Source organism: Leucoraja erinacea, chromosome 28, assembly GCF_028641065.1.
Source record: "Leucoraja erinacea ecotype New England chromosome 28, Leri_hhj_1, whole genome shotgun sequence".
In the NCBI taxonomy this organism is placed as follows: domain Eukaryota; kingdom Metazoa; phylum Chordata; class Chondrichthyes; order Rajiformes; family Rajidae; genus Leucoraja; species Leucoraja erinaceus.
This window is the reverse complement of record NC_073404.1, coordinates 16,331,016-16,343,110: the sequence shown is the minus strand read 5'-3', so window position 1 is coordinate 16,343,110 and position 12,095 is coordinate 16,331,016. Positions and strand designations below refer to the sequence as shown.

Sequence of the window (12,095 nt, the reverse complement as noted above, 5' to 3'; positions counted from 1 at the left end):
TTTCGGGTCTCACAACATCAGGCACCCTCACCCTGGCGTTACAGCCGGGGTTGATCAAGCCCCGACTTGTGTCCGAGCAGCAATCGCACACGGATCAGCCCTCTTAATCCAAAGCCACCTAGTGGCTTTCTCTGCGGCTTCGCTTGCGGATTGAAAGGCCCTCTTCTTTGCCAGCCCTGTAATGGCCAAATGATTGAGGACTTTGCAGAGTGAGCGTCCGGTAAAGCAAAGACATGTACACGGATCCCAATTTATTCTCATCAACATTTTCCAGATTCTACCACTCACCTATACAAGGGGTCACTTTACGGAGGCCAACTAACCTCCCATTCCTTACAACTTTGGGAAGTGGGAGGAAACCACAACAGCTGAAGAAAATCCATACCGAGCATGCAAATAGCACCAGAGGTCAGGATTGAACCCGGGTCACTGGAGTTGCGGGACAGTAATTCTATACTTATTGTCTGCCATATTTCCCATACAATAACTGTGGGGAACACTAAGGTTGTAGAGGGTGCTCAAGAAATGCAAGTTATTTTCATTTTTTACAGGTACAAATGCAGAAGAAAAAGGACAATAAGGATTTAAAGCATGATAAATAAGGACACTGCATTCCTTGGTTTGTTGTTACCCATTATTTTTTATTTGATCTTTTTTTTGCAGTAATGTTGCTCTGTTATTAACACTGCTGGCAGACCTGACGTTGAGATCCCACTGCGTGAACTGGAGCTGAAGGAGGGACCAAGGTCCTATTCTTAGCATGCAGAATGGATTGAGAAATATTTGTATCGCAAATGGAACAAGTCCAGTTTCCAGTTGCTAGTCTGTGCGCCACTAAACAAAATCTAAAATAAAAATAGAAGGTTCTGGAAAACCACAGTAAGTGGATCGGCATCTGACAGCAAGATTAATGATTAGATCGAATTGTTCAATGGATGTCAGCCACCAGACTCATTCAATGGGGCTGCCTGCAGAAGTCAGTGTGAAAAGGCATAACGATCAGTGTCTTCATTCCCTGACTAACAGCCTGAATAAAACATGACTGACTCTCAGTAGACCCCTTCCTGCCTACTTAAACTTCCCTGCACATCCATCACAACTCTGGCGATGTTATCTCACTCAGTAGAATACGGATAATTATCATGTAAAAGAAAAAAAACCTTTCTGATTTGTTTCCGCGCTCAGATAATATTTCACTACACTTTATCCAGTCCGTCCATATCAGTTTCTAGAATGTGTCATTGGGAGCAGGTCAAGATATCTTCCATTAATAGCATTTTCCATTTTGAAAATTGTTTTACCAAGTCAAACTTATGTCATTACAGTTAAGTACTCATTTTGTTTAGGCGGAGATATAATAGAGCTAGAATGAGCTGGCAATAGTACTGTAAAGGAGTTGGTGGGCATGGGTATGTTAAAGTGTGGCAAAGGGCGCGTTGAGGGGTAGGTAGACGTAAAATGCTGGAGTAACTCGGTGGGACAGGCAGCATCTCTGGAGAGAAGGAATGGGTAACGTTTCGGATCAGACCTGAAGAACGGTCTTGACCCGAAACGTCACCCATTCCTTCTCTCCAGAGTTGCTGCCTGTCCCGCTGAGTTACTCCAGCATTCTGTGTCTATCTTTGGTTTAAACCAGCATACGCAGTTGTTTCCTATACATTAAAGAGTAGGGTTGTGCAGTTGTGTGTAAGGGTCCACAGGTGGGATATTTTATCATTATTCGATAAGACACCAAGGCAGCACAACATACCAGGCCTTGGAGATTTGTGTGCAGGGGGCTGTTTCCACCACAGAAAGTGGAACTCGCACTGGAAATCAGTCGGCCTGTGGGGAGCGGGGTGTAAGAGAGGATTGCAGGCAGAGGATAGTTGGAAGAGATGGTGGACGGAACAAAGGAATGTAAATAATGGTGGAGAAAATCAGTCAGGGGAGACAGGATGGGATCGGTGGTTGTCAGGAGTGGTCGGAGGAGCCACCAAAGGGCATTAACAGCAAGAGGTGGAGTAGTTGAAAGGAGTTACCACTAAGAAAAATAATTAAGGGACCTTCCTCAAACAAGATAGATTTCCAAAATGGACAGGTGTCAGGGGTTATGGGGAGAAGGCAGGAGAATGGGGGTTAGGAGATAGATCTGCCATGATTGAATGATGGAGCAGACTTGATGGGCCGAATGGCCTAATTCAGCTCCTATCACTTATGACCTAATGACCTTGATTCCTAGCAATGACCGAATCTGACCGGTGGTGAATGACAAACCGAGCTCTGTCTCTGGTCTAGCTCATTCACGGAATTTATCTGTCGAGGGCAGTTCTGCAGAGTGATGGAAGAGTGAGCTTTGCACAAAATTTCAGATCACCGAATGTTTCCATGGTCTCCAATACACTCCAAGGAACTGGAGCAAACTCAAGAAATACCTGGTCAAATTGTTTTTAATAATATTCATTTGCACAGAAAACCTTTTTGCCATTTGATAAACACTAAGACTCTATCACATAGCCATTGAATATATTCCCGGGATGATCATCATAGTGGCAATTGTGTGTTCCTACTTTCCTTTGCAAAGGCGAAGGTGAAACTTCTCAAGTTGCTGCATTTATTATGCTGAAGGCAGATTTTAACCCAATGATGATAATTGGTATTCAACTGAAGATCCTTTACACTTTTAGATATTGAAGTCAGAATATTTTGGAGCTTTTCAGTTGCAATGTGGAAGCATGCCATTGGGACTGATATTCACTCTACCTATTAGACTCTGCTTTGAATCTGTATATAGCACTCTTGGAAACTTCATTGTGGCTTTAGGGCATTGAGATGTTATGCTGAAGTTCATCATGAACCATTTAGCAGTCGAATGTATTGCCGGTGAATCATCCCTTCAGTGGATTCAATGTGATTTATATCTGCAATAACATAAATATAAAGCATATAAAGAGAGAATATATTTACAAATCAGCACTCTAACTAAATATTAGGACTTCAAGAGTTGTTGTAGACTCCATGTTTGAAATGGCCTGCGAAACTGCTAGATTGAGAAGCAGACAAACTAACACGACTCTGCAATCTAAAGGATTACAATACAAACACAGCCACAATTACAGTATGGCCCAGATATACGAGAACAGCGTACAAACAGAATAATGAGCTTGCCCCACGACCCTTTACACCATGGTATTCGATGTTTTCTGTGATTGTTAGGTGTCAGTTGGAGGCCTGGGAGAGTCTTGAATGCAGTTGGCAATGTGAGGGTGTATGTGCTGACTATGGGCTGTGGTAAGGATGGATGCGGCGATTTGGTTTGTGATTGTGGTGCTAGGCTGGAAATCATGAGCTGGGGATGAGATGATTGATCATCCGTCAGGGTGGATTAGTGTCTCGGGTGGGGTTTAGTTGGACTTTAGGATTAATTGGAGCATGGTGGAAGTGGTGAGATCAAACCCTGGTATGATTGGGAGCTGGAAAAGTGATCAAGGGGCGCAATCACCACTGGGTGGTGCCCGTAATGGACACCTCGCCAGCAGTTTGTCTTGTCCCTTCTCTGTTTTTATTATTTTAAGTATGTCTTGAACGTTTGTTTTAATGTCTCTCGGTATGTTTTATGTGGGGGGTGAGGGGGGATCGGGGGAAACCTTTTTCAGTCACTTACCTCGACGGAGATGTGATTTTTCTCCGTGTCACATCTCCGCCCCCTCCCTTTGTGGCCTACAATGTGTAGTGGTGCGGCCTTTCCTGGGGACCGGCCCGGAGCTTCAAGCTGTGCGCGGACTTACCATTGCGGAGTCTGGGATCTTTTGCCGAGGATCGCCAGTGTTGGAGTTCTGACCGCGGGGCCTGTGGACTTTAACACCGTGAAGCAGCGGTCTCCGGTAAGAAGCGGCCGACTCGGGAGCTCCATGCCGCGGAGTGTTCCGCTCCTTTCGATCATCGATGCCGGAGTTCCCATCATCCCGACGAGAGGACTTGAACAGCAGACCGTCGACAACGGCCCCGTTCAAAGGCCCCGACCACCACGGGTGAACAAAGAAGGAAGATGACTGAACTTTATTGCCTTCCATCACAGTGAGGAATGTTGATTCCACTGTGGTGGATGTTTATGTTAAACTTTATTTTATGTGCTGTGTGTATTTTTTACTTAGTATGGCTGTATGGTAACTCAAATTTCACTGTACCTTCATTGGTACATGTGGCAATTAAATTGAATCTTGAATAGTGAATTGAAAGTCATGGCAGTTTGGTTCCATGTGAGGTCAGGCCAGAATATAACGACCAATCAAGGAACTTATCTTATAGGGAGTCCCTTTCTACATAGCCCAAAAAATATAGATGGTTGATGATCCAAGAACAATGTCATTCAATTTCATACTCGTGTAAAAACCTAATTGGGGATGATGTAACCAAAGCTTGTTGGCCTTATTTTTGATACAGGGCTGATACACAGCTGGGCGCATCCAACAACATTAAGTGTGAAACAAAAATGTTGTCACTGTAATTTGTGACCTACTGTTCCATGAGTCCTCACTTTTTACACCACCAGCCGTTCCATGATTAGAGCTAAGCAACCACCAAATAATGAAACATACCATGTCTTGGACGGTTGGTTACAAGCAAGGTGGTTAGAGGCCCTGTAACTCCAGTTACAAGGACAGATCAATTGACAATCACTCATAAACTGTGTTAAGCTACTCTATGTTACATAGCAAAGCACTGAAGTTGGGCAGCCAGCCTCAAATCCCAGCGAAGCAACATCACTCCCCACCATGCATAGCTTTGCTCTTTTCCCTTTATGCCTCAACAGATAATGCAGAATCCAAAAAAGATGCAAATATAATAATAACATAGAGGGAAACATTTTTGTCTAATAATTAGTGCTGGAACTTTGCTTGTATTAAAGGAAAATTTCTATTTTAGATGGTATGTATGCTGCCAATCACTCATAGGTTCCACTGTGACATACATTTAAAGCCAAAATAGACTAATTCCGGTGGGCGGCACGACTCTCGTCAGCAGCGGCCTCTGCAGCCCGTCCGCGCTTTATTATTTTCTGTCTATGTTTTTATGTAGTTTTTGTTATTTTTTGTTGGGGTGTGTGTGTGGGGCGGTGGGGGTGGGGTTGGAGGGAGGGGGAAACTTTTAAATCTCTCCCTGCACGGGAGACCCGAACTTTTCTCGTCGTGTCTCCGTTATCGTTGGGGCTGCAATGAGGAGCGGCCTCCAACAGGAAGAGACCGGGGACTCTGGTGCCGACGACTCACCGTCACCGTCGCGGAGCTGGCCGAGTCCGGAGCGGGTGGAGCGGTGGAGGAGCGCTGCTGCTGCTGCTGCTGCTGCTGCGGCCCGACCGGAGAGTCGGAGGCTGCTACTGCGGGTCTGCGGACGGCGGCACCGGGAGCCCGCGGGTCCCTGGAGGGAGACTGCTTTTCAGGGCTCTCGCAACGGCGACTTCTCCCGCCCGAGTTGCGGGGTCGAAGAGCTCCTGGAGCGGGGCCTGACATCACCGCCCCGCGCGGCTTGGAATGGCCGCGGGACTCTGCGAGCGCACGCCGGGGGCTCTAACATCAAGACCCGGTGTGCGACCTTGCACCACCCGCCGTGGTTTTAATGGCCGCGGGACAATCGCCATCGCCAGCCGGGGGCTTTGACTTTGACTCTGACATCGGGGGGGGGGGGGGGGGGGGGGGAGAGTGCAGTGGAGAGATAAGTTTATTTGGCCTTCCATCACAGCAATGTGATGGATGTTTATGTAAATTATGTTGTGTCTTGGGTCTATTTGTTTGTAATGTATGGCTGCAGAAACGGCATTTCGTTTGGACCTCAAGGGGTCCAAATGACAATTAAATGTATCTTGTATCTTGTATCTTGTAATTGCTTCAATGTTATTTACATCTCAGATATACCTTTGCAAACCATCTAAAATTGTAGGATGAATTTAATTGTGGACCTGCCTATGGACGTCCAGACGCTTTTGAAACTCTCTACTTTTCCATTTATAAGATGATGCTTAAAATCTACTGCTTTGACACGCTTTGTGGTCCAATCTATCCTTTTGTGACTTGGTAACAAATTTTAAAGCACTCATGAGGCCTTTTGGGATATTTTGCTGTTGTAAAGGTGTCAGATAAATACAAGTATTATATTCAGTCGGAGAGGTTGCTCTCCAATAAAGGATGAACAATCATCAATTATTGTCAAATAATATTGATTACTGTTTGCTTATCTATGCAAAGAAAATATTATTGCATTCTGCTTCACCACATGGTTTATTTTGCAATTTATTAATCCAATGCAAAGGCAATGTAGGAACCTGACCTTGGGACATAGTGTAAAAGAGGCATTTGCAACTCGGGACCTGTTACCCCTTTCCCCATGTTTATTACCAATAACAATTACCAATACCAATAAATCTATTATCAACTGTTTAACACTATCACTGTAAGTGACAACTTCTCTTGGGTATTAATCAAAACCTTACATGTCTGTATTTTTAAAACAAAAGACACTTTTCACGCCAATGATTTTCATTTTTTAACACAAAAAAAAGGCTCTTAACAGGACGTTAATGACTATTTGCATTCAGTTAATCCAGGTACCTTCAAGCTTTATTGTCCAGCTAGGTACATGAGAAGCTGCAAAACTGTGCTCATGCATGGCTCTTGGGTAGTGTGGTGCTGGTGAGATGATGTTTGGGCACCATAGACTTGTGTAAGGGCACTCATACACTGTTTACTAATTGTACATTTTCTACTTCCAACCTGAGTTACACATGTGCACCTGGTGAGGCAGTTGAAATTGAAACCTTGCTAACTAAGAAAATGATAACGACTTCCACAGTGCCATGCAGTCAGATGTCATGCATCTAAAGAGACTACTCACTAGTTTGTGTAATTGGGTTTTTTCCCCCGAATTGACCAGGGGATCAATTCTATGTCACTCGAGTTCTAGCAATATTCATAAATCAAAGCCAAATGTGAAGAAGGCCCAATTAGTGATCTGTGAGATCATTTCATCAAATGCATTCAGAAAACGTTAAGCTCTGAAAAAAATTTATTATTTCTTCTGATGATCATCCCTGACCAATTTTAAACAGTATACTATTAGCACCACTTCATGATGCATGGAGCAAATGACCGTGTGTTCATTAATAGGAATTTCTTATTCATTCATAGGTTGTGGATATAACTGGCTGCATTGTCCTTCCCTATTTACACTTGAGGAGGTAATTCAGAGTCAACCACATTGTGGGCCAGGTGTTGTAGGAAGACCAAGCTAGATAAGATAAGGAGGTCACTTTCTTTAAAGGCATGGGATTTTCTGACAGCTATGTTGGGCAAGCTTTAAAAAAAGAAATCACTCCTATTTAATCTATTGAATTCCAATTACCTGGCTGTCATAGTGAGATTGAAATCTTAAATCTCTGGATAAACTAGTCAGGTAATTTAATCAGTATCAAACTTGTGCTGTTGACATGTTATTATAGGCCTGTATATATGTCTAGATAGGCAATAGGGGAAAATTCCAGGCTCTACCTGGTTTCAAAATTAAAGTCTGCTCTGGTTTCCTGTATTCTTCACAGCTGAACTTTTATTAGAATAAATTTAAGGCCTGTTTTAGGTGGGGGTCTTTTTAAATGAAACCACATGTCTAATGGAGAATAAAACGGAATGATTCATTAACTTGTGATACATGGTTAGAGTAATGGGAACGGCTGAATAGATAAGCACTCCAAACCAGAATGAAACTGGTTTGTTTTGACCAGATTCAGGCCTGTATTTTAGAACATTAGAGGAGGGTGGATCTGTTAAATATTTCAAAAACTTAGCCCATCTCTGATACACGGTTCTTCATGATAACCAAGTTAAGAGAAACACATTTAATACTGTACAGGAAAAAAAGCAGCATATTGGAACTTCTACATTTCAACAATACAAGTCAACATAACACAGATTAAACCCAAACCGTACAAGGCTGAAGGGGGCTTATTACATGCCACCTTTATTTAAAAAAAACATTTTTTATATATTATGTTGTCAATAAATGCATTTAACTACTGAGGTACATATTTACAAATAAGTTAATTGTTACCAAACAAATAAAAGACAAAAGGACAAATCTCAGAACTCAAACATTGAATGTTTCTTATTGGGTTAACAATAAATTCTATGAATGAGATCTGTGCAATAAATTAAGAGGTTTGCCAAGTTCCTTTTATAAATATATCTTCCAATGCTATTGTTGAAATACATTTTTGGGGGGAAGGAGCCTGGATTTGCAGGCAATCTTAATAATACGTTATAATGTAACATGCTGTGAAAAAATTCTACCACAATAAGCCCCTCCCCCAATGAAATGTTTTCCGCTACTGAATATCTAGCTAATAAATTGATTGTTGGCATTACCATTGTGTTTGGAAATGCTTGGATTACAGTTGGTCTATCTCTGTTAAATTATATTGCTGGTAGTGGTGGAATCATTCATTGTATCATTGCCACTTTTTTATTGTTTGCCAAGGTAACATCCCAAGGACTCTTTACCCCCTAAGAATGTGTGAAGGTTTTGTTCTAGTTTGCTCTTGTTTATCCTTAGAAATATCAGACAGTACGTTGTATTCTATTGGGATAGGCCTGCTGTTTTTTTTCATATCTTTTACTGCATGATCACATACAGTAAAACTCCACTAATCTGACACACTTGAGTCTTTGGTGGTGCTGGACTAGCAGAATTTGGGAGAATATATAGGACGAAATGTGATAAAACCAGTTACTGAGTAAAAAAAGGGGCGATCAAATAAGATTACAATATTCTGCTGAATTGCAAGATAATAAATAAATTAGTGCCATTGAATGTAAAAATCCAATTAATATGGATCAGCATCAGATCTTATACTCTTGCTTTTCAGGTTATAAAACATTATGCACCAGGATTGACATGCAATTTCTTGTGTTAAATACATCCCACCTTTATTAAATTAAATACAACCTATCTTTCATTCTATATTATTTGACTTCCTGGACTTTAATGTTTCAGTTTGTTGTACTGGATATGTTACAAACAGCAAGGCTTGCAAACCTTGAGTATGCACTGAATGTTATAACTACAACTGGAAAAGGCTCTGCATAAAATTGCACATCCATAGGACATACCTAAGTCAATTTGATCTCCTTTCCTCTGAGAATGTAAAAATAAATGTTTGTGTTTGAGATATCATCATTCTTGTGCAACTCGTGGGCAGGAACGTTAGATTTTTCTAGATTCATCCCTTATTTTAGGACACTGAAAAGTCAGTGATTATCAAAACTACAATTCCATTCTGCCAACTTCAGAATTACGGATGAGTTTTCCAAACTCTTGGTTCAAGCCTTCAGTCTGAATGGCAGCATTGGATTCCAATTTATTCAATGCTTCAAGTTGGACTGGACACTAGTGCCTCGTATTTAGCATACTGCGTGCAATCAGAGTGGCACAACTCTATTCACTGGAGAATAGTCATCTAGTGGATGAAGGGTTAACCTAAAATAATGAGTTTCATGAAATAAGCATTTTGATTAACAAGATAATAAGTTAAGGTATTGCCTTTAAAATCCTAATAATGAGAACAGAAAAGTAATGAAAAGACAATTGCATTTGCTGCACAACATTTAAACATATATTTTTTGAGGCATTCTCAACAATGTTGCTTAAACAGGCCTCATTAGCAACCATTTGTAAGTAACTAGAAGAAGGGACACAATTCCACATACATCTGCATTATACAATTCCCCTTTGATATCTTGGGTCGCTCACCAGTTGTCCCCTCACCCCCCCCCCCCCCCCCCCCCCCCCCCCCCCCCCCCCCCCCCCCCCCCCAACCCACATTTGCTAATTATACTATATTTACAGTGCATAGTTTTCCATTTTTGCAACCAGTGACTTAATCCTAGTTTCCTTCCCATTGGTACAAGGTCAGTAGGAGGAATTTGATAGACTACTCTTGTAGCTGGCATTTACCGAATAAGACCAAGTAGAGAACTTCCATGCTCACTTGTCCACTTGTTCATCTGAAGTATTTCATCCAGAGGTTCTTCAAAAATATAAGCATGGAAACTCCTGACGATTTGTTCAATGAAAATTCCAGTCAACCAGAAAATAATTGTTTTTTTTAAATAGCTGCATGTTTAATATTTGGTGGAAGTTGCTGACTTTTGGTTCAGATAACTTCATGGAAGAATTCATTTGCAGAGGTTTATAATTAAAGTTTTTTTTTCTACAAAAAACGTATTCACTTAAATCCCAGCACCAGGCAAATAGTTTGAATCTCCTGAATGATGGTGACCAGAGAAACATAGGATGGAGAGAGTTTGAAGACTGCAAAACTGTTATGTACTTCATTTTTATCAGTGCTGAAAGTTGTGTGAGCCTGGGCCAAGAATTCATCAAGGCTGTCTTGATATAAATATATACTTGTTATAATATAAATCTGGTTGCACTGACCTACTGGGTTTACTGAAGCTTGCAGTTTCTCTTCAGTTCCCATCTTTTGAAAACGAGTCCATTGATGATACTTACTTTTGTAACTCTCAGTTTTATTTGTGCACATTTTAATATCCAATCCTAGAAGCCTGCGCTTTCTGAGCTGGTACGACTGTCGTAGCTGGCTGTCCGGCTGCGAGTCCGGCTCCGGCTCCTGCTCCTGCTCCTGCTCCGACTGTACGAGCTGTAGCTATCGTAGCTACGGCTTTGACTCCTGCTGTAGGAAGAGTAACTGCTGAGGGAGCTGGGTGACGATGGGCTGGGCCTGTAGTATGGGATTGGCCGCTTACGTGCACTGAATGAAGGGGGACATCAAAAACAAACAAGGAAAAGAGACAAGAATGAAGCTGGGTTAGTTACGACTCTACACAGCATGGGTATTAAAATGTTGCCACTTATCCCAATAGCAGATTTTCCTGCTCTGGGCATCTGGACCTTTGGGACATGCTTACAAGGGACAAACATGCCCTTCTCCAAATTCTCTGCCCAAACAATCTAAAGGCATCAGGCACCAATGCAGGAAAAGTTGCTCAATATGGTTCTACCCTTCAAATAATTTACTGGGATTTTCAGACACATTAACAGGAAACATTAGAGTTCCCCAAAGATGATATGTTTATAGACTTATGTTAGCACGTACGTGATGTCTGATGTGTTCAGTTTATCCAGTCTTTTAGCAAGTCTGATTCTTTAGGAACCTGGCCTATGTCCAATTTAGCATCTGCATTTATGTCAAAAGAACCAGAGTGAATATGAAGATATTTTGCTTTTACAGTAACATCTGAAAAACATCACTTTAAATGATGGTTTGAACAGACCAAATAATGATGTTCAAATGCGAATTAGACATGCATTTATAAGAGAGAGGACTATTTAAATATTAATCTTAATCTTGAACATTAATCTTAGTTTGAACTAGGGAATTCCCATGTGTTAAAAATTGTCAGTATTTCATAAAGTATTTAGATTAGTTGCTGTTAACTGTGATTGGCTTGAAACATTAACCTTGTTCCTCTTTCCACAGATGCTGCCTGACCAAAGTATTTACAGCATTTTCCTTAGTTCTTGATTTTATTTCAAATTTCCAGCATCTGCTGTGCCTTTTGATTGCTGTTTATTTAATTTATTTTTGTTAGAATGCAATTAATTAAACTTGTCAGTTGTTATTTTTGGCTGTTCCAAGGACAACTGGTGAGATCAGAATTGGTTTGGGCTCTAATGCCCCATGATTCAACAATAGCTTCAACAATTAAAGCCTAGGCTCACATAAACCAGAGGCCTGTTGTCAGCTATAGAACCAATATCCTGTATAAACTAGAGGAATGGGGAGAAAACTAGAGAAGTAATCTGGTGCATTATGTCAAATAAGCTTTAGTAGGCCACAGAATGGTCACAAAGTGCTGGAGTAAAGGCAGCATCTCTGCAGAACACGGATAGGTAATGTTTTGGGTCCGGACCCTTCTTCAAACCCGAAACATCACCAATCCATGTTCTTTGGAGATGCTGCCTGACCCACTGAGTTACTCCAGCGTCTTTCTTTGTAAACCAGCATCATCAGCTTCTCGTTTCCACCGAGTAGGCTTTGTTTGATGCAA

General features: G+C 41.5%; 1 protein-coding gene across 5 annotated transcripts in view; it reads right to left on the bottom strand.

Annotated features, from left to right (window-relative positions):
• Window positions 1–9,831: 9,831 nt before the first annotated feature.
• The window catches only part of LOC129710693 (serine/arginine repetitive matrix protein 3-like), a 140,400-nt gene continuing 138,136 nt past the window's right edge, over window positions 9,832–12,095 (bottom strand). For all 5 annotated transcript variants that reach the window (XM_055657863.1, XM_055657865.1, XM_055657862.1 and 2 more), the window contains one exon: window positions 9,832–10,795. In XM_055657863.1, the coding sequence (XP_055513838.1) occupies window positions 10,582–10,795 (214 nt within the window). In that variant the 3' untranslated portion in view covers window positions 9,832–10,581. The remainder of the gene's footprint in view (window positions 10,796–12,095) is intronic.